Source organism: Dicentrarchus labrax, unplaced genomic scaffold (assembly GCF_905237075.1).
Source record: "Dicentrarchus labrax unplaced genomic scaffold, dlabrax2021, whole genome shotgun sequence".
NCBI classification, from domain to species: domain Eukaryota; kingdom Metazoa; phylum Chordata; class Actinopteri; family Moronidae; genus Dicentrarchus; species Dicentrarchus labrax.
The window spans coordinates 8121142-8142057 of NW_026136722.1; the positions used below are offsets into that span (position 1 = coordinate 8121142).

General features: G+C 40.1%; 1 protein-coding gene across 2 annotated transcripts in view; it reads left to right on the forward strand.

The window, feature by feature from the left end:
• Positions 1-20916, forward strand: part of prkcab (protein kinase C, alpha, b) — a 104349-nt gene that overhangs the window by 64064 nt on the left and 19369 nt on the right. For both annotated transcript variants that reach the window (XM_051388856.1, XM_051388857.1), the window contains exons 4-7: positions 7279-7390; positions 9877-10005; positions 19578-19734; positions 19860-19994. In XM_051388856.1, coding sequence (XP_051244816.1) covers positions 7279-7390; positions 9877-10005; positions 19578-19734; positions 19860-19994 — 533 coding nt within the window. The remainder of the gene's footprint in view (positions 1-7278; positions 7391-9876; positions 10006-19577; positions 19735-19859; positions 19995-20916) is intronic.

Sequence of the window (20916 nt, forward strand, 5' to 3'; positions counted from 1 at the left end):
AGTCATAGCCGTCTTCTCTGGTGTGAAATGCTAGCTGAAGAGAGATAATAGAGTAGATGATGTGATAATGAGCAGGTCATTGTGCTGTTCAGTACTGGTACAAGCTTTCTTTGACTTTTTTACAAGCTTTTTCTGTTATCTGCCTCTTTCCGTCTCTAAGTCTCGGCCTCCTTTCTCACGTCCATTGTGTCTGCTGCTGTTTTCTGCTGTTGATATATCTTGTGTCAGTTCTTCCGCCCTCTGTCCTCTGTCTTCTTTTCTTTTCTACTGAGTCACAGCTTCATTATTGTTTTTATCAGTGTCACAAGACAGATTAGTTCCTACAAGTGACACAATTGATTGTGTGAAGCCAATTTCCACTTCGGGGCTTGGACGGCTGTCAGGGTCTGTATTTGAATAGCTCAGTGTGTATTTGTGTGTAGACCAGTGATCATTTGTCTATTTGACGTCAGAGGACTTGGGCTGTTACTTAATATTCTTCTGAAGACTGGAAACTAGATATTCCCTTTCAGTGCCAGACTCACACTGTTAGAGAGGCAGGGGGAGAAAAAAAAAGGGCAGCAGCTATATGCAGAAAGTCATGATGCATTTGCATACATGGTATCTTATATCTTACTCAGATTATGGTTAGCACCCTAAAGGGCACTTTATCATGTTTTAACTACTGTCTACTTGTAACTGAAAAACATTTAAAGGCTATATTTCAAATGTTTAGAATCCATCACTAAATTAGTGGCATACCATTATTTTATCATCATGCAATAACACAGCTTACACTACAATACAGTGAGAGACATGGGCTTGTGCTTCACTGAGGATCAAACTTCAGTTTATTAGAATATACGGAATATTGTAATAATATTATAATATTAGGGATTATGCCGGGTACATATTCCCCCAACTGAGAAACACTGCCCTAGAGGACATGTTTTATCTACCATAAGGGCATCCAAGAGGGCACATTTTTTTATTTATTTATTAACATGCTTTGTTGAGAATGTTTGTAATAGATAAAAAAGTGTCAGTGAAACAGTTGTAGAAGATGTTTGAAGACTCTTCATCTCTGAAACGCATCTTAGATCCACCTCCAGTTGACCTGAGGGGTTAGACCGTGGATGTATTAAGAAACTGGCACTCAGTCTTGCCACTAATTTATCCTAGTGGTCACCCGTGGTATTGCAGCAACAAACAAAAAAAATATTTATACCACCATTATAAAAGTCTGAAAAAATATTGGTGGCACATCTCCAACTGTAAACAAGGATGTTATCACTATTTAAATTCAGAATTTGTATCCATTTTTTACATTTGTGAAACTTTCTTAAGAGCCTTGAGAAGCCAGTTTTATTTTTGTGATGTCATTCCAATGTAATGTCGATGGGATGAGATAAACTATAATGTACGCGTGCAGTAGGGTTGCACAATGTGGAAGTAAACCTAGAAACAAAAACATCGTTTGGGGGCCATCTTTGAATTTGATATTCAGTTCTTATAAAACATGGCTGTGTCAGTCTTACAGTTTTAGAGTGCGTGTGAAATATCAGTGACAGTGCTTCTTGCCTCTAAAGCAAAACCAGCAGTCATCATTTTCATAATTTTTTCAGGGTATTAGCATTTATTGAAGTTGTTTAAGAGTAGGAATAAAAACCCAGAGATGTTTTCTTTTCTTTCTATCAGCAAAGAGTCACATTCATATCAGTGATGCCAGCAGGTTTGGCAGGTGAAACTGTTAGTCCTCCCTCTATGTGAGTGACAGAGTTTGTCTCCACATTGTGGACATGAGCCTGTTCGGTGTGGCCCACGGTGGCTGGCTGGCGGCTTTGATACCACCCACCTGCACACCCACACACACACACACACACACACACACACACACACACACACACACACATAGACTGCTACCTTGTCTTTGACATCCATCTCCTGTTCTGTCCATGTGTCTTTGTTTGTCTCCAGATCTGTTTTTCTTTTCTTTATTTTTCTCTTCAATTCTGACCGTCATTGCTTCAGGATGCCTCTGTTTCTTTTTCACACTCTCTACTTTAACACATCATTTCAACAACCTTTGTGTCGCTCTGCCTCTGCCATTCAGCTACTTACAAACGCTATACAAATCTCCCTCTGCCTCTTTGTCGCTCATACTGACAGACAGATGCATGCACACACATGCAGGCACACTGTTTTTAAACTGGTCATTGAGTGCAATACGCAGTGTGCTCTTCACCCCTGCAGGTCAGACTGTTGCCTGCTCAGTCAAGGCTGTGGGCAGTGTGTGTTTGGACTAGCCTGACACTAGTTGTTGTGGGTTCACAAAGGAGAGAGTAGCTGAGGATCCCCTCGGCTATAAACATCCCTGCATGGCCTGTTCTTTGTGCCGAACAGCTGAGCTTCAGCCTTGAGGAAAGGGAATATTTCATCATCACATGAGATTGCTCCACGGTGTTCATTTCTTCATCAGTTTTCTTCTGTCTGAGCGTCCTTCATAGTTGCGATGCTTTTGCCTTTCATGTGCACGCATGAAGAATGTGCACGCACCTAATTTCATTAACCCGCGGAGAGATTTGCGCTCGACTTGTTTTCCTCCTTCTCTCTGCTGTTTGCTTTCTCTCCACTGATTTTCAATCTATCACTGAGTTTTCCCTAACACATTATCACCATAGCAACTGTACAGTTGTTCACTTTGTTCCTCCAAGCCCATCATCCCAACACACACACACACACACACACACACACACACACACACACACACACACACACACACACATATATAATAATATGATTGTGGTCTTTTAATTTAATTGTAGTTTGTTGATGTTTTTGAAAGATTTAATTCCTCACAGCGATGTCTGGGGACCATTTTGCTCTTATCCAGTGTGTGTTTGTGTTGGGCATAAATAGTTCCACTGACTGTTTGGCAAAACAACAAACAGAGAAAAATTCCCTGATGGAGTATGCTGAATCAAATCACTAAACCAAATCAGCTCTCCAATCTGTTGGTTTGTTTATTATTAAATCTTAAGGCGAGGATTTGGGATGTTTAAATTCAGAAATTCTGTTATATAAGTTTTGTGCTACTTTACCGAGTAGTAGCACAATGATGTTGTGAAGCTAGTTTTGCTTTTTTTTGTATTAGTAGGTCCCTGTTTTGTTTGCATTGTGTAAGTGAGTGATGCAATGCACATTCTGCTGTTGATGGCGGTAATGTGTGAATAGGCGTAGCAATGTACCAACAAAGGCAGTGGGGAAGAAAACTGTGCATTTGCAAATACGAATGTGCAACAAACAAACATTATCATTGCTTTATGAGGAAAGACATGTATTCATCTTGTTTGTTGCATCTCAAGGATGCACTAATGTAAACATAACCTTAGTTTGCATTCAAGAAAACTCCACAGGGCACCTTTAAGACGGTGAGATGTGTGATTCCATACAGATGATAAAGTTGTTTATTTCCTTTTTCCTTTTCCAGCAGCCGTTCTTAGGGACACTTCAGTAGGCAGTACCCTCGATAACAAGGTCCTCGGGTCACTTTGGCTTTGTAGCCTTCAACCCAATTTGTATGAAGCAGATGTGAAGATAGCTCTGAAGGGTCGCCTGTTATCCATTTAACCCCAGACATGACTCACATCAGCCTCTTCTCTCCCTGCCTCACTTTTTACGGTGATAATTTCCAATTAGTAATTAGATATTGTTACCTCTGGTGTGCCTGTCAATGCCTGACTATAATTAGCAAAGACCCGTGTTTGACTCTTGTCACTCCGCTCTCATCATCGACTTCCTCCTCTTCTTCTGCTTGATGTGGCCCTTGTTACGCTCCGAGGAATTCGGCAGCGGCATCATCTCGCCTCACTGGAACCAACTTCCCTCCTGGTTTCGCCTCAGCAGCTCTGTCTGTCAGTGTCGACGGTTTGTCCGCCAGCATCTTTACCCAGCACAGCATGATGTCCGTTATTTAAATGGCTGAGAGGATGTTGGATGGATACAGGCTTATCAAGCTGGTTAGAAATTCATTTTTAGATGTGTCAGTCTCCACTTTTAGATATTTAATGTATTTTGCTATTTTTACGTCTGTTTGCCAGTGCTTCAGCTCCGCAAATAACCTGTTTTGGACCTTACATGTTTGACTGCTTCTCCAAAGAGGAGTAGTTTCATCAACAATATTCAACACAACAATACTCCATATAGGAGATAAACAGATCACTTGGAACAAATCCAAAAGGAAAGCTGTGGGGTTTTATGTGTGCGTGCATGTTTGCATGTGCCAGACAAAAAGATGAGTTTCTTTCCGTCTTCTCTCAACTCCCAGGCGTTTCACCCATGGATGGATTACTGAACGATGTTATCAGGCCCAGGGGTCCAAAGGGCCCCTAAACCACAGTGTCTGTGTGAAGAAGCTGTTATGTGCATTTGTTTCAATGTCAAAGGGCTCAGTCATTCTTCATAATGGCACTGTCATGACAGCTAGATAGAGTGCTTCTGTAGAACATTTAGGCATTGTGCTCCATATTGACACCATGCAATGTGGGTCCTCCGACTCTCATGGAAGAAATAAAAAACATCTACAACTATGTATCCACTTAATTTTAATCTGGCAGCGTGGGCTACGATGAAAGCTGCCAAGAGAGCTGCCTCTGTGTTTTCACATTTAAATATTGTGCATATTATTCTGTTTGATACGTAATCAAAACAAAGAACGGAACAGGCTCAACTTGCTGCCTTTATGTTGAGTCTCTTGAAACCCTTTGTGCTGCAGCACTCACAAATGTTCATTATTTCTTGTTTTGGCAGAGCCCGAAACATCTGTGGACTGCTGGTAGCAAGACTCTATACTTATTACAATCCATAACCTACATTGCGTTATAAGGTGTACTTTGTGCAGTGTTACCTCCTTATTTATTTCCCTAATAATGAGCTTGACTAGAAAGAAATACAATTCATAAATCATATGTCACTTTATTAGGTTTTGGGACGATTGCAGATAGTGATGCAGTAAAGCAGCAGGTCAACACACTGGCCCTGCAGGGAGTCCTACATTAAAGAAACAGACAAAGGGACGATGACACAGAGTAAAAGAAAGAAAACATATAAAGGGAGATGAGAAGGCTTGCCATAAAAGTATGAAACATGCAGGGTTCACTATCCAGAGACTTGGAGGGGAAGGGAGTGAGGAAGAGGGTTGGTAAAGTCAAAGAAAGAGGAAGGAATAGAGAACAGGGAGATCTCCTCTGTTGCTAGGGACTCCCTGGTTTCCTGTTATTCACTCTCTTTTAAGATACATTCAATGTTCCCACAATTGAAAAGTTGAAAAGAATGAGTGTCCATGCAGTAAGGAGGCGAGAATGGTTTGCAGAAGGAGGGAGACCCAAGAGAGCAGACTGAGGACACGAGGGGCATGACCATGACGCCATCTGTTTTTTTTTTTTTTTTTTTTTCCAAGAAGAGCCTTCAGGAAAGGCCAGAGGAAAGGAACAAAAAATAGGCGAGCTTACCAAAAGGAGAACATACTAATTAGACTTTTCCGGGACCCTCACACCACTGACTCACTCCCCTGCCAATCACACCCTAACCACTCAACAGCTCCCTCCTCTTTCATGCACTGACTTTCCCTCTATGTCTCTCTGTTGCCATCTCACTCTCCTTCTTCTTTCCGTCGTCACATCGTTTGCTTGATTTAACGTGTTTATGTTTGTGGGGGAAAAAGGCACTTTTCAACGATGTGGGCCCACTTACTCAGTCAGTGGCCTGTATAATTACACATGCAGCCATTCTGACACATTTCAGCGTGATGGAGGCGACGCTGGTGGGGGTTTACCCACCCTCATTTGCAGGGCTTTAATTACAGCTATGTTTGTTTTGTGGTGATTGTAGAAATTAGCTAACCTCAGCTATCACAATACTGACTGGAGAATATATAAATCGATTTCCAACAAATGAAACTTGCTGATTAGCAGATCCCACTGCAGATAACCATACGCGATTACTGTATGTGCCGCAGAAAACATTAGATTTTTTATAATAATGTTATCCAGTTTCTGTTCACTTGAATGAGATTTCTTGGAAACCTATCAGAGCATCAATCCCCAATTGCTCATTAGGTCGATTTTTACTCAGCCTGGGTGCCAGATGTTCAGGCCAAAATAAACAGTTGCTCAGTTACGCTGCTCCTGGCACCGCGCGATCACTGTACGGTGTGTATTTGTGCCTTAATAACATTTGAAGACTGAAACGGGGAGGATGCTGGGAAGGTTTCCAGGATGACAAGATGGAGAGAACTGACACCAAGCACGAAAACACTCGAACCTTGCACATTCCCACACACTGTTAACGGCCTGACATTTCCTTTCCATCTGGATCTTTCTTTCTTTCTTTCTTTCTTTGCGTCAGTCTTGTCCACCGATGATACGATAAGATGATTATTCATAGTGTGATTTGTAAATCATAGAGATAAAGCTAAACAGCCATTAAAGTGAAGTGCTGTTTAGTGTGTTAATGGGGCAAAAAAAAAAAAGCTGTTTGGATGCTTCCTTGCAATCATCTATTCCATTAATTTCTGAAGGAGACATTAAGCAGTAGAGTGATGAACAGACGCTGTAAGAAAGGTCCATTAATATTCCCTCTAACAGAGATGTCGCTTAAATTATGATCATACATTTTTTTTCTTCACTTTTCTTATAACGTTACACTTCAGCCTCAAGAGGTTCCTATTAACTTCAAACTGTACTCTGAATGTTTATCTGATGGCTCTGTGGCCTCAAGAAGTAAAGGAATTGTATTTCACTTTTGCTTGTCAGAAGCAAAACACTGTAAAGCGTGTTCAAGGGGGGAGAAAACGAAGCACGCTGTGAGTTTACCAGCGCGAGATAAAGCTTCTCCCCTTGCTTTAGAGAAGATCATACGAAATACAAATTTGATATGTTTTGGAAAGTGTTTCTAATGTCTCTTATTTCCTGGACAACACAGAAGAACCTATGGAGGGGATCTGATATTACAGAAGAAACTGGATAATCACTCATAGTCCCCAGGAGATGAATCAGATTTTTCTGACTTTTGATGATTTTGATATTTTCATCTATTTCTGAAATATCTCAGCAACTATTGGATGGATTGTGATGAGATCCAGTACACACATTCATGCTCGTCTGAGGATGAATTGTGATCATTTTTGTTACCAAATACAACAACTAATGACATTCCCATCAGCCTCAGCTGCTCTTCTTGAGAATGACAGTTTAAAATAATTATGTTTTTTCCCCCCATCACTCTCTCTTTGCTGCCCAGGACCCCAGAAGCAAGCACAAGTTCAAGATCCACTCATACGGCAGTCCCACCTTCTGTGACCACTGTGGTTCGCTGCTGTACGGTCTCATCCACCAAGGGATGAAATGTGACAGTGAGTACACACCCTGTCTGTGTGTGTGTGTGTGTGTGTGTGTGTGTGTGTGTGTGTGTGTGTGTGTGTGTGTGTGTGTGTGTGTGTGCGTGCACCTGTGTGGAATATGCTGTGCTGGTTTCCGTCCCACAGTAGAGCCGGCCCTAATGAGAACAGATGGGAATAGACTGGTACTGTACTACTCTCCGCCACATCTGCAGCCAATGCAGAAATCACTGTCCCGCCCTGCTGAGTCCTCTCTGCGCTCCCATTCTTTCCACCCACGCTCCTCTATTAACTCTTCCCTTCTTTCTTTGCATCTATGACCTGAACCTGCACTGTATTTTTTTCATTTTAATTCTCCTTTTCCTCCCACTTCATCTCTTTCTTCCATCTTTGAAATGTTTCTCTCTCTACTCCCACACATCCTTCCCCCTTCTTTCCCTCTACATCATTGCCCTGCCATGTCCCTCCTCCTTATGTATCCCTCACTGTACCTCCTCTTTGCTTCCACTTCGTCTCTATCCATCACCCTCCCTCTCTCTCTCTTCCTCTTACTCCATCCATCCGTCTGTGGGTCTCTGGTGGCGGCCTCATCACAGATGGTAATAGGAGCACACCAGAACAAATTGATGTGGGGAGGCCATCGCCATTACGAGCTGCTTCCCCGGTCTCTCGTCTCTCCTTGTCTCCTCTCAGCATGTCAGCCTGACAAGCCTGCTGACTGGAGGGAAGAAGGGGGAGAGAGCGGGAGAGATGGATGGTTGGATGGAGGAGGGCAGAAAATACAGAGAGGAGGAAAAGATGAGGAGGTTAGAGAGAAAGTTAGAGGGCAGTAAGGGACGGAGGAGGAAACGAGGGAGAACAAATGTCCTCTCTCCCCTCTGGTCTCTCATCTGTTTGGCTCTGTTGTGTGTGTGTGTGTGTGTGTGTGTGTGTGTGTGTGTGTGTGTGTGTGTGTGTGTGTGTATGTGTGTGTGTGTTTGTGTGTGTTTGTGTGTGTGTGTGTGTGTGTGTGTGTGTGTGTGTGTGTGTGAGAGAGAGAGAGAGAGAGAGTACAAGAAAGAGTTGATTCAAATGACTTTTAGCCTCTGTTCCGTTCCAGTAATGTTAACAATCAGAATTAGAATCAGAATCAGAATCAGATTTATTGCCAGGTAGGTTTTTACACATACGAGGAATTTGTCTTGGTGCAATGGTGCTTAAAATATACAATCACACACACACACACAAAAAAGATAAATATATAAATAACACAAAAATATACAAGTCACACAAAAATCACACAAGAATAAAGTACTTTTAAAAAAATAAAGATAAATAAAGATAAGAAAGATAAGAATAAGATAGCAAGTAACAAGTAATGTTTATCAAAATTAAGATTTCCCATCAACCTTCTCTCTCTCTTAACCCACAAATTTAACCCACAAATTACTTTTCCATTCTCATTTTACTGCTCACACTAATGCCAATGCCAATATATTGCTGCTATTTACACACAAAAAAACAGAACTCTACTCCCCTTTTGTACCATGATTCATCTAATTTCCCTACAATATCAAATGTTGTCTCATTTCCTGGAGTGATTATATATTTTCTAAGTTAATGTGGCGATAACTTATTGATGTCAAGTGCTACAGAGCACCTTGACTGCTGCTTTCACTCATCTAAAATAGAATTTCTGTACTGAATCATCTCCAAAACCAATCTTTTTGCCACATTCGGTCTGTAGCTGGAGTTACAGTCTCAGTCCTCTAAAAGGTTAAAACAGGCATTAACTTTACTTCAGTATGTTGTGAGAAGTCCAGAAGACATTCAGAAACAGGGCAGGCCTTTATGAATCTGCTACATTTTTAGTAGTAATAGTTGTAATAGTTGTAAAAGTGATTTATCCAGTTTCTTTTGGCTCTCAAATCTGAAGAGATATTAAAGATTCTACATGAAGAAAACTTGAACTTTTCATTTCAGTTCATTTTTTTAAAGAATAAACAGATGCAAGTTAAATCCTTATATCTTATGTATTGTGTCCTTTTATCTATTTCTGCTTTGAGCATACATGTGATAAATCATGAGATAACCTGAGAGTTGATCTTAAATGTGTGTTTGCTCTTAAAAGCATTTTTAAGTGTAACTTCAGGTTTACTGAGTTCAAAACCACAACTCTCTGTCCTCTTCTCTGTGGTTCCATGAATCCTTTTTCAAATCATTTTTTTGTTAATTAGAGTAATTTAGCACAGCTCCCTGCAAAAAAATTGTTTTGTGCTCACTCTGTGACTGCTGCTGAGATCTCTGTAGAATAAAGGTTAATTCAAGTTTCTTTTCCCCACCGCACCACACAACTCTATATCACAAATTGCATTAAGCTGTTTAAATTCATTACCTGTCATCCCCTTGTATGCATGATTCACCTTCAGATGCAGTAAGGAAAGAGGAACATTTCATTTTTAACACAAGGAGTTACAAAAGTCCTCTGCAGATAAACTCAACACTCTGTTTTCTGTCTCTAGCTTGCGACATGAACGTGCACAAGCAGTGCGTGGTCAACGTGCCAAGCCTGTGTGGGACGGACCACACGGAGCGTCGGGGTCGCCTCTTCCTCAAGATCGAGGTCAGCTTGGACAGACTACACGTCACAGGTTGGTCTCAGTCGGTGTGTCGTTTTGTGTTGTGCGGCACTTTATGGCGTTCAGTCTCAGAGTGACGTGAGCAAGAGGCTCCCTGATGTGACTGTGAGTGGTTAATTTTTAGACCATTGAAAGAAAATCTCTGGGTTTATTCATATTCATATCTCCCGGATACTATGAGTGGCTGAGACTTGTGTTAATGAACTATTCAGAAAAATGTGTTCATTCTGCCTGTAGCACTTGTCTCATGTGGTCACTCACTCACTCAATGAAAGGATGCAGAGGGAAAATATGTCAATATGCTGCCACAACTGTAACTTTACAATGCTAAACATGTTATTTTGCTCGACAAAAAGGTTTCTTTTCTTTGTCAGTGTCAGTTTTAACTCTGATGCCAGGGTTTTTAGTTTGGATGTTATAATAAACACATTTTTTTAACGGATTAACCTGGGAGTCTTCTTCCTGCCCACTAGGAGGTAGAACTGGCATTAAACTCCCATTTGTTACGCAAGTGATTTTATCACTGCCAAGTGGATACGAATCTATATGTCTGTCTGCAGCCCTGCCCAGGTCAACCAAGCCCCTAGGAACAATGGTGAAGACACTCGTTGCATTATCATGAGCCAAATGGTCCAGTAAAAATGAAAAAGTCTTAAAGAACCAGATCCATTTTTATTTAGATACATACAGGCAGCTCTGGCAGCTCAGCCAGAAAAGGACTGTTGCATGCTCTATGGTAGTGGTTCTATAAATAATGTATAAAACTACATCTTGTCAAATATGGGTCAATTTGGCGGTCCTTGACACCAAAAAGGTTGAGAAGAACCACTGTGACTCAGTTACTTTCACCAAAAAGCAGAACGCAACCTTTAACAGAATGAATTTGGTGCCATTCTGAATCATCATCAGTGAGGTCAATGATGAAGTTGCAGTGATAAAGACTTAAAGAGAGGAATAAAGGCAAGAGTAATGTTGGAAAAGAGTTTAAAAGAAACAAAATGAAGTAGATATATAGCTTAAGTTTAAAATGATAAAATTCTGAAGTGGTTGGACAAGGTTTTACTGTATGCATCTGTGTCAGCACAAAAATGAAGTCATGACTTCCTTCATAACCCGTGTGTGTATTTTCAACACCTCCAAATTATCCTGTCAGTCAAGAGCAGCACCTGGAGTGGACGACTCTCCGGTGTTAAAACGCCTTTGGCAGGGAGAGAAATGGGTCACTTCCACAACCTCTTTCTCTCTGTCACACACACTACACACACATACACACACACACACACACACGGTGAGATGGTGGTGGTCAGGGAATTTGAGTGCTGAGGCCAATAAAATGTTTTTAACTCAGTGGGGATCAGACAGGAATAACCTCCAGCTACAGCGGGAACAGAGTGGCTGATGTGATTGATTTAGAAATATGTTGCTTTAATAAAAATGTTTTCTTTGTTTACAGTCTTCCAGATGGATAGCAATAGGGACGGAGAGAAAGTTGTATTCACAGTAGTCTTACATCATTTGTTCTCTCTACTTGAATTGCTTTTCAGTTTATCATATCGCTGTCTTTTTTATTTGCTCTGCTGCAACATTCAGCTCTTTTGTCCGTTGCGCTGTGGAAACAAGGTCTGTGATGTGACAACCACCGTCAGCAAGAACGAGGAAATGAGGCGGAATATTAACAGTGATGACAGCGGTGGTCTCGTTGACATGGTTACCTCAGTCGTTTCAGATTAGGCTAAAGAGACACAACTGAAACTGAACTGGCTCGCATTCATGGAGAGAGTGGGAAAGACGGCTGTTAGCATGTTAAATTGATGTGCTTCCCCCACCCCCACCCCCCTTGTGTTGTCCTTGATTTAATGAATACACACACCAAAAACTCCCACCAGTGTTCCAGCGTTTATAAAAAGTGTTGCTGCAGCTTCACACTGTGTCCACTACAAGTAAACGTACAGCCGTATGCTCTGCAGCACCTGCTACTGGCATATGTGGTGTCTGATGTTTAGAAAAAATACTTCTGTGTCTGTTTTCCCTTCATCATATGGCTGCTCTAGCTGTCTTTCTCAGAGCGGCAACAAGTGAGTGTGTTCATTAGTTTGGTAAAAACAGCCCAAAACTCAAAGTTAGTAAATTTACAATAAAAATAAATTTAAAAAAAACAGAAAAAAGCAGCAAATCATCATATTTAATAATTATTTGGCATTTTTGCTTGATAAAAGACTTTGAAGATGAATACATTTTCAAAATTGTTGTCAATTTTGATGTGTTGGACAACTAATCGGTTAACTGATAGATTTAAGCACTAATCTTTATGTAATGCTTGCTTACGCATTGTGTAAGGTTAAAGAAACAGTGTGTAGGATTTAATGGCATCCAGCAGTAAGGCTGCAAAAAAGGCTACTGTAGAAACATGGCAGTTCAAGATGCCGGCCTCTGTGGAAGAGGACCTTCACCCTCTGTAGATAAAAAAAACGCTCATTCTAAGGTAACAAAAATACAATGATTTTTATTTTCTGGTAATTACTCACTAATAAAGACATACCGATGAATATTATATTTTAAAGTTATTCTGCTGACAGATCCTCCTACAAACTGAACCATTAAATACAAGGTTTTTACCATAAGAATCAGGTTTATTGTCAGGTACAAGGAATTGCCTTGTTGTTTAGGTGCATGACAATGAACATAATAAAAGAAAAGGAAAATAAAGTACAGCAAAAGTCAAGAAATGGAAATATTTACAATATAATAAAACAATTTATTTAAAAAATATGATGAGCTGTGAAGTGTTTAATAGATGGAATGTGCAAAATAATGACAGAGGAATGTGCAAATGTTCCCAGTATTGTATGTATTATACTGAGTACAGAGATAATAATAAAAGAAAGATGCAGAGTCAGCTGTTGAGACTTAATGTGAATTAAATGAATTGTTCTTCCTCGTCTATTAGAGTCTATTACTAGTGAAATAATTTCAGCGGATCCAGGTTAGATTAAAAGGATAGAAACCTGAAGTACAATAATGAAAACGACGCACCAGCTGAGACAAAGCGTGGACTGTGATTGACAGTATCGAAGGAGGAGAAACACAGATAAAGATCAATACTGAGAACACAATACGGGAGGGAGAGAAGGCAGAGGATACATGTTCTGCAGTGTTTTGTTTTGAGTTTAAGATGTTTTTTCCCCCTCTCTAATGGCAGCGGTCTGAACAGTGAAGCCTCAGCTTGTTCTCCGACTCCCCTCTGGCTCCCACAGACAAGTGGCGGGCCTTTGTGGTTCACTGCACTGATGTGAACTTGATTAAATCTTTCCAGCGAAGAAAACAGACACATCTCCTGCTCTCTCTCTCTCTCCCTCTCTCTCTCTCTCTCTCTCTCTCTCTCACTCCGCAACCCCCCTTCCTCTCCTCTTTTCTCTCTATCTCTCCCCTCCATCCCTTCTTCCAATATTGACATTTTCTGTTATCGTCTCCTACCTGTTCCTTCGAGACCTCAGCATGCCTCTCCTCCTTGCTCTCTTCATCCATTTTCCCTCTGTACCTGCTGAGCTCCTGTCCATTCAGTCACACTCATTTTCTTCCTTCCTTTTCTTCCTCAATAAGACATCAACATCTGTCCTTTTCTTTTTTTACATCATCCTCTCTTTTTCAACAAGCTAAAACCGTTGCTCGGTTAAGTGGCTTGTCCATTCCCTTCTTCTTCTACGTGCTGTCTCTCTTGCTCTTTCTACCTCCCTTGAAATGTTTTTCTTTCCTTTTCCTTTTTTCCCACTGATTGCCTCTGTCATCCTTCTCTTACCCCTGTGATCGACGTGTCTTGGAGCAAAAGTGACATAAATTACTTGTGGGCATGTGGGGAAGTTTAGTCTTAGAAAAGGTAAACATGCAAACGTCCCCCCTCGACCTGCCTAGATAGACACAAACATTTATAGGGCATCTGAGGATGGGGCTAAAATGAGCACACAGCGGTTTACTCAGGGTGAGATTTCCCACTGCTGACATGCTCGCCTCAGGTTTGAAGCACTGTTGAACAAGACTTTTTTCCTCCAGTGACACAACTCATAGCAAGACATCAGCCCTGTCGTACAAATAAAGGCTTAATATCTGATATTAGCCTTTTTATTCTTTGACAAATATTATTCTCACAGCATCAATTAGTGGGTCTCTATCTGATTGGTACGTGTGTGTTTTCTGTGTTTTCTGTGACAGCATGCATGAATAGGTTAGGTTTTTACCTTTTTTAAAATATTTGTATCATGTACATCAGCAACAACAGTTTATTTTAATTCCATGCAGCATATTTATATATATAAATCCAGTATAACACAATGTAGTTTTACTAAAATTATTTTTTTTAAGAATAATGTATTGTTCATGTATTTGTCAACAACTAACTCCTCCTGGCAACAATAAACAGATACTGAAAGATACAATATAATGCAGTTGCAGCCATATATTCACATATAAATATGAAATATCTATTATTTAGTATTATTAAGTATTTATTTATTAATAAATATTTGTTCACTATCCATGACAAATATGATATGCAGCTGAAATAGATGACTAGAAAAAATTACTAGAAATTGTGTTTATCAAACCACTATTTCCAAGTTCATTAAAGCTCAACACTTCTTCATGAGCTTTGAACACACTTTTACATTTTTTTAAAGCCGCCTGTGACGTGTATAAAAAGTTAATAAATGTAGTAATGTCCTGTTTCTAACACCACACATATGCTGTGCACACAACACACAGCAGCTGCAGTTTATTAAGCTAACATGTTTTGCTTCATGAGTGGGTTGAAAACGCTGTCTCTGGCTGACTTTGTCATGCTTCCAGCTTCATTTTAACATAAGAACCCTGTAAAAGGATCTTAAATATGCACGTAACTTGCATGCACGTAGCGGCTGTGCATGTCCCAAGCAAAAGGTTAGCATCCTCATCACATAATCCTAGTGTTATGATAAAGAAAAACATAAGATCAGAGAGTTATTTCTGTCTAACATAACTCTGTTTATCTTGCTTTGCTAACTTACAAGCCAGACTTTATTCGTGTTTTAACTTTGTTTCACTTTTAACGTTAACCCATGGAAGTAATGCATTACTACTGCAGGTATAAGCTCGTTGGCCGGACGTGCTAACATTAGCAGCTTACTGTCAGGGCAAACAAACACGCCGTTTAATCAATCCACTATTTTGTTCTTGTCTTTATGTTTTTTGAAAGGCTAAATGTTGCCAATAAATCTCAGATGGAGAAATTACTTTTGTTTTGATATACTATATTGTTTTTGTATATTGTTCTGCTTTTGGTTGTCAACTCAGCAGAACTCATTATCCTTTAAATAGTATACTTAAACACTTTCTCACTGAAAAAGACAAGCGCTCAAGACAAGTGTTCAATGAATTCTGTTTTAGGGGAGAGTGGGTGGAATTTTACAAAAACCCAAAGCACCACTCATGTCTCACTGGAGAGTATCATTTCCTTCTAAAGCCCGGCCTTTGTTGAATTTCCTAGCAGTTCCTTAAAACAACCACATACAGAAATAGAAATCTTAAGGTCATTTTGGGTCTCCTTCTCCCTCCACTGTGTCTGTTTGTGTGTGACATCTGCATTCACATCCCTGGCAGTACACTGCTGGGATCCATCCAGCTCCCGTCCGGCCGTGCAGCTTTCCCCCAGATTATCAGGCATTCATTGGTTGCACATGGCATTGTTATGCAACAACACATTTGAATTTCAAAGCCTTTTCGGGAGATTACACTGTCGGCACACCACACGCACCCGCCCCGGGATCCAAATGAGATGTAATTTTTAGCTGTGGCATATTTTTATTAAGCAGGCATTCAGATCAGATACAGAAGATAATGTTGAGATGATCGTATGCAGACTCAAGTTTCTGACTGAAATTGTCTTTAGTTTTACTGGTAACACTGAGTGCGGAGAATAACACTGTTTAGAGAAATTATCGTATGACACAGAACATTTTTAAGAAGAAAGAACTTGAACTTTGTCCCTCATTATCTCTAAACTACAAAGGATCGAGGCTGTAAAAGTGTCACTGCACTGTCTTTTCGTGTATTTGTTGGTACTTTTGTAAAATCAGAACATTTAACTGCGTGTGACAGTGCAGGACGGTTGCAACGGCAGCAGAGTGGATGCAGAGTGGTGGTTTTTCTTCTTCTATGATGCATAATGTGAACAGCAGCCTCATTTCAGTGATTGTGAATAGGTGAAGTCTCTAATGGAGTTAACATTGAGACGTATAATCTGCTTTTTCTGCCTGTATCATGTCTGTTATACCCCCCCCCCAACAAGTGATAAAGTAAACACACACACACACACACAATTTTATTGGTAACTACCTCATAAGGAGCAATGGGAAGGGAGGATACAGAAGGAAAGCAGCTCTTGTTGTATCTAAGCAACAACAGACAGCAGAGATGGTCCTTGATCACTGCTGATGATGATGTTTCATTGTGTGTCTGTGTGTGTGAGAGTGAGAGAGAGAGAGGGAGAGAGAGAGGGAGAGAGAGAGAGACAGAGAGAGAGAGAGAGACTGCACATGTACGCAAATACATTTACTGTGTGTGAAATTTAAACACACACTTCTGTGTTCTGCATGTGTGTACAGTCGTCTGCGTGTGTGTGTGTGTGTGTGTGTGTGTGTGTGTGTGTGTGTGTTTGCCTCATTAGTGTGTTTACACGCTTGTTGAAGTTGCTTTGGCGTTGTTTGGCGCCAGCGTTGCCATGGAAGTGACTGATGCCTGTAACGTTGCCACAGCCAGCAGAGGGGAGGATTTAGATGAGAACGTGGGATGCTGAGATTTTCCTTCTGCTCCTGGTACTTTTTATTGTGTGTGTGTGAATTTGTGCAACAGTATCAGTGTGTGTGTGTATATGTGTGTATGTGGGCTTGTGGGTGAGCGAGAGACAGAAAGAGAGAGACAAAGAGACAGGGAGGGGGATTACTGTAGCTGAGAATTTGTATTGGATAAGGAGTGAACTATGAGGTTGAAGCAACACATTCATGAACAAGGTAAAAGCTTCTGACACTGGCTTTTTTTTTGTTTTTGTCATATATATGCAACTCAGAATGAGAGACCTACAATGCCCTCTACTGCAGAAAGCTGGTACAGCATGATAAGTTGACAAGAAATATTATGATATACCACCTTATTGTCCTTATTCAAATCCTGTGATCTGAGCCCTGTTCTTTTCATTCAAGGATTCCCATGCTTGAATTACATATTAAGGCGTTATATTTTCATTCATGTTTCTGCCATAAATCGGTTTTCCATCTCTTTTCTCTCCTCCTTGCACACTGTGATGAATATGGAGATTTAGAGCTCGTTTTTCTCCCTTCACTAGAAGCTATTTATAGTTTTTTGTACAGTGTTTGGAAAGTAATTCCCACAGCCCTTAAAAAATGCCCAAAATAGAAAATCCAGTAGGCTATAGGACAGCAAGTGATGAATACATTGCTGATTAATCTGATCTTTAATACTCATCATGATTTCCAAAGCCTAGTAGGCACAGTCAGGTTGTATAATTTGTTCGAGCAACATAAAATAATCACATTATAAAACTGAAACAGTGGATTTAAGGGGATTTTTAGCTATCAAAAATAGTTGCTGTGTAATTTTCTGTTAATTGACTAATTGATTAATTAATTAATCGCCCACTAAAAATGAAGCCTTGTTCCTGTTTCATGTTATTATGCTTATTATCCCTTAAAAGCATGTTTCCTTACAGACATCACAGTCACATCCAGCAATGACAAACAGCTAAATGTCAAATAAATCTAATTAAATCTCCCTAAGACAGACCTAAATGAACTGCGGCAACTCTAAATGACATGGTCTTTTCTAATGTTTGCGAACGCTTTGTATTCAGCCCTGGAATATTTATGCTTCGGAACGAAAATACATTACCACTGTTTTAATGAAGAACCTCAGCGAACGTGTCCTTGTGTGAAAGTTCACACTGACTCTCTGAAACACTCAGATTACAGCCTTTTTCTCCTGCACTGTGTCTGATTACATTTAAATATGCAGAGTGGGGGGATTGGAGCTGGTAAACACAGTTTCAGAGGATCAGTGTGATCTTGTTTCTGCTCTCCGTCTGTTACAGTTTTGTCATGAGTTAGATTTTCTCTGTTATATTGTCTTTCTTTCTTTCTTTCTTTCTTTCTTTTTTCTTTCTTTGTGACTTTCCAAGAGCTGACATTTGTTGTGTGTGTTCACACGATGATGCTAAGTGGGGCAGTGCTGGAGTCGGCCCATTGGCCACTTACAGTAGATGTTGTCGCCATGGTGAAGGTGGCATGCTCACACCACCCTGTCCCCCTACTCCTGTTGCTATGTAACAGCACTCCTTTTTTTTTCCACTTGTCAGTTATCACACAGGGAAACGTCACGCCTCCATCACATTATCTGCTCACCTATTGCCTAACCGTATGCAAGAGAGTATGCTGCAGGAAATCTATTCACTGCCTCCAGTGAGGAGAGTTTATTATCACCTGTCTTTTTTACTTGTTTTACAACAGAATGCGTGAGACAGACTTTTAGGCGAGTAGTATTTCTTGTTTTTGTTGATTTTACATTTGTTGTGCGGCCTAACACCCACCAGTGTTAGAATCCAGTTGGTGCTGTTTCACACTGTCAACTTCAAGAGAATGTTGAGAGTATGTTTTGCTTCGTGGCACCTGTTATCAGAGCATGTGGTGTCTGATTAGATGAGCCATTAGCTGAGTAACTGAGGAGTCTGTGTCTATCTATCTATCTATCTATCTATCTATCTATCTATCTATCTATCTATCTATCTATCTATCTATCTATCTATCTATCTATCTATCTATCTATCTATCTATTTTTCTATGTCTCTGTGTGGTTTTGCCTGTTTTGCACAACAAATAACGTTGGGGGCATATAAATAGCAACGACTGCTGACTAAGGCTGGGTGTGATTGATACTGATACGACGCCTTAAACTTTATTTTTGTCAATTCTTGCTGTGAGACATAAACATAAGAAATAGGAACATGTTTTACATCAAAACAATAGAAGAAGTTAGCAAAATTATGATTTAACTCAATATATTTGTTTAAAGAAAATGTAAATAACAAATCTGGCCAGTACCTACCAAATACTCTCTTCTACAGATTTATATCTGTACCTAAAAAATTAAATATTGCGGTTTGGTACCCAGTGGTACTGCTGACCATGAAGTACATAATTTGTTCCCAGCATACCTCTCAGGCATCCTTTGTTCAAATTTTTTAAAAACTTATGTGACATTGGTCATCCAAGTCCACATATGTAGTACAGAGAAGCAACTGCTGGGACTGAAGCTTCGATAATTTCTGTTTGCTGTCCGGTCTTGGAGTGACTTGCAGTGACTCACCACTCCTGTCTACACTCTTCCATCTCTGTCCATTTTAACCCGTGAGTCATGTGTGGAGTCATGAATCTGGCTCGGGGCTCGAACACACACACATATGGTTACATTTTCTCTCTCTCTCTCTCTCTCTCTCTCTCTCTCTCTCTCTCTCTCTCTCTCTCTCTCTGTCTCCCTTTTTCTTCTAGTGGGTGAGGCCAGAAACCTGATTCCTATGGATCCAAATGGTTTATCAGACCCTTATGTTAAACTCAAGCTCACCCCCGACCCAAAGAACGAGACCAAACAGAAGACCAGGACCATCCGTTCCTCTCTCAACCCCTGCTGGAACGAGTCCTTTACCTTGTGAGTCTGTGTGTGTGTCTACTGTTGTGCCTAAGAAGTTTATATAGTTCTAAACAATCCAAGGAAATACAATAAGGACCTCTGTCGTCACATATTGCTACTTTTTCCCCTGTTTACATATTCAGTAAGCTGAAAGCATCAGATAAGGACCGCCGTCTGTCCATTGAGGTGTGGGATTGGGACCGAACCACTCGAAACGATTTCATGGGCTCCATGTCGTTTGGAGTGTCCGAGCTGATCAAAGCTCCCCATTGTGGATGGTCAGTGATTTTTCACTTCTATTTATTGCATCAATAAATGGTCCAATTTGCAACTTATACAAGTGTGACGTAGAAACTTGAAGCCTCCAGTGCACATACAGAGAATGGAGTTTTCAATTAAGTAGGAGATATCTTGTATCCAGCAAGAGTTAATGCCTTTTTAAGGCTTTTAATGTGGAAATTATACTTTTTTAGCGGAAAAACATACCAGACACACATTATTGCTCCAAACAGACTATTAGTATATATGTCTTAATACATATCTGGAGGGGATCTATAATAAAATGTGGCTCAAGTGACTTTTCTTTTGAAGGGAGGCCTGAAAATAAAGGATACAATACAATAATATATATTAGACTGTAGTAAGAGTAAAAAAGGTATAACTAAAAACATAATTAGAGGAATATTCACAGAATATGAATAGAACAATTAAAGGACGGACCAATGTCTAGGATTTAGTGGCATCTAGTGGTGTAGTTGCACCCCTTCTGGGCTTCTGTAGAAGCACTGTGGTTCAACATGGCATCCTCTGTGGAAGAGGAGCAGATAAAAACTGCTCCTTCTAAGGTAACAAAAACATAGTGAAACTTATTTTCAGGTGATTATATGAAAACATGAATATTAAATTAAATGTCTGCCAATGTTACACACTTGACCTTTAATAAGTAATGAAAATAAGTACTGTGGATTGCTCTGTAAAATGTTCCACAGTCATTCTGTGACTGTATCATACTATAAATACAGCTCAGTGAAGGTGTCTCTTCACATAATTATCACAAATTATTTTACCACAGCTAACAATTGGTCCTTTAAACTTGTTTTTTAACAAGCCTGTTTACAGTGATTAAATTATGGTTTTCAAGAGCTTTCAAGAGTTTTATTTTGCATATAGACAAAGAGCCCGTTTTATTATATTTCTTAC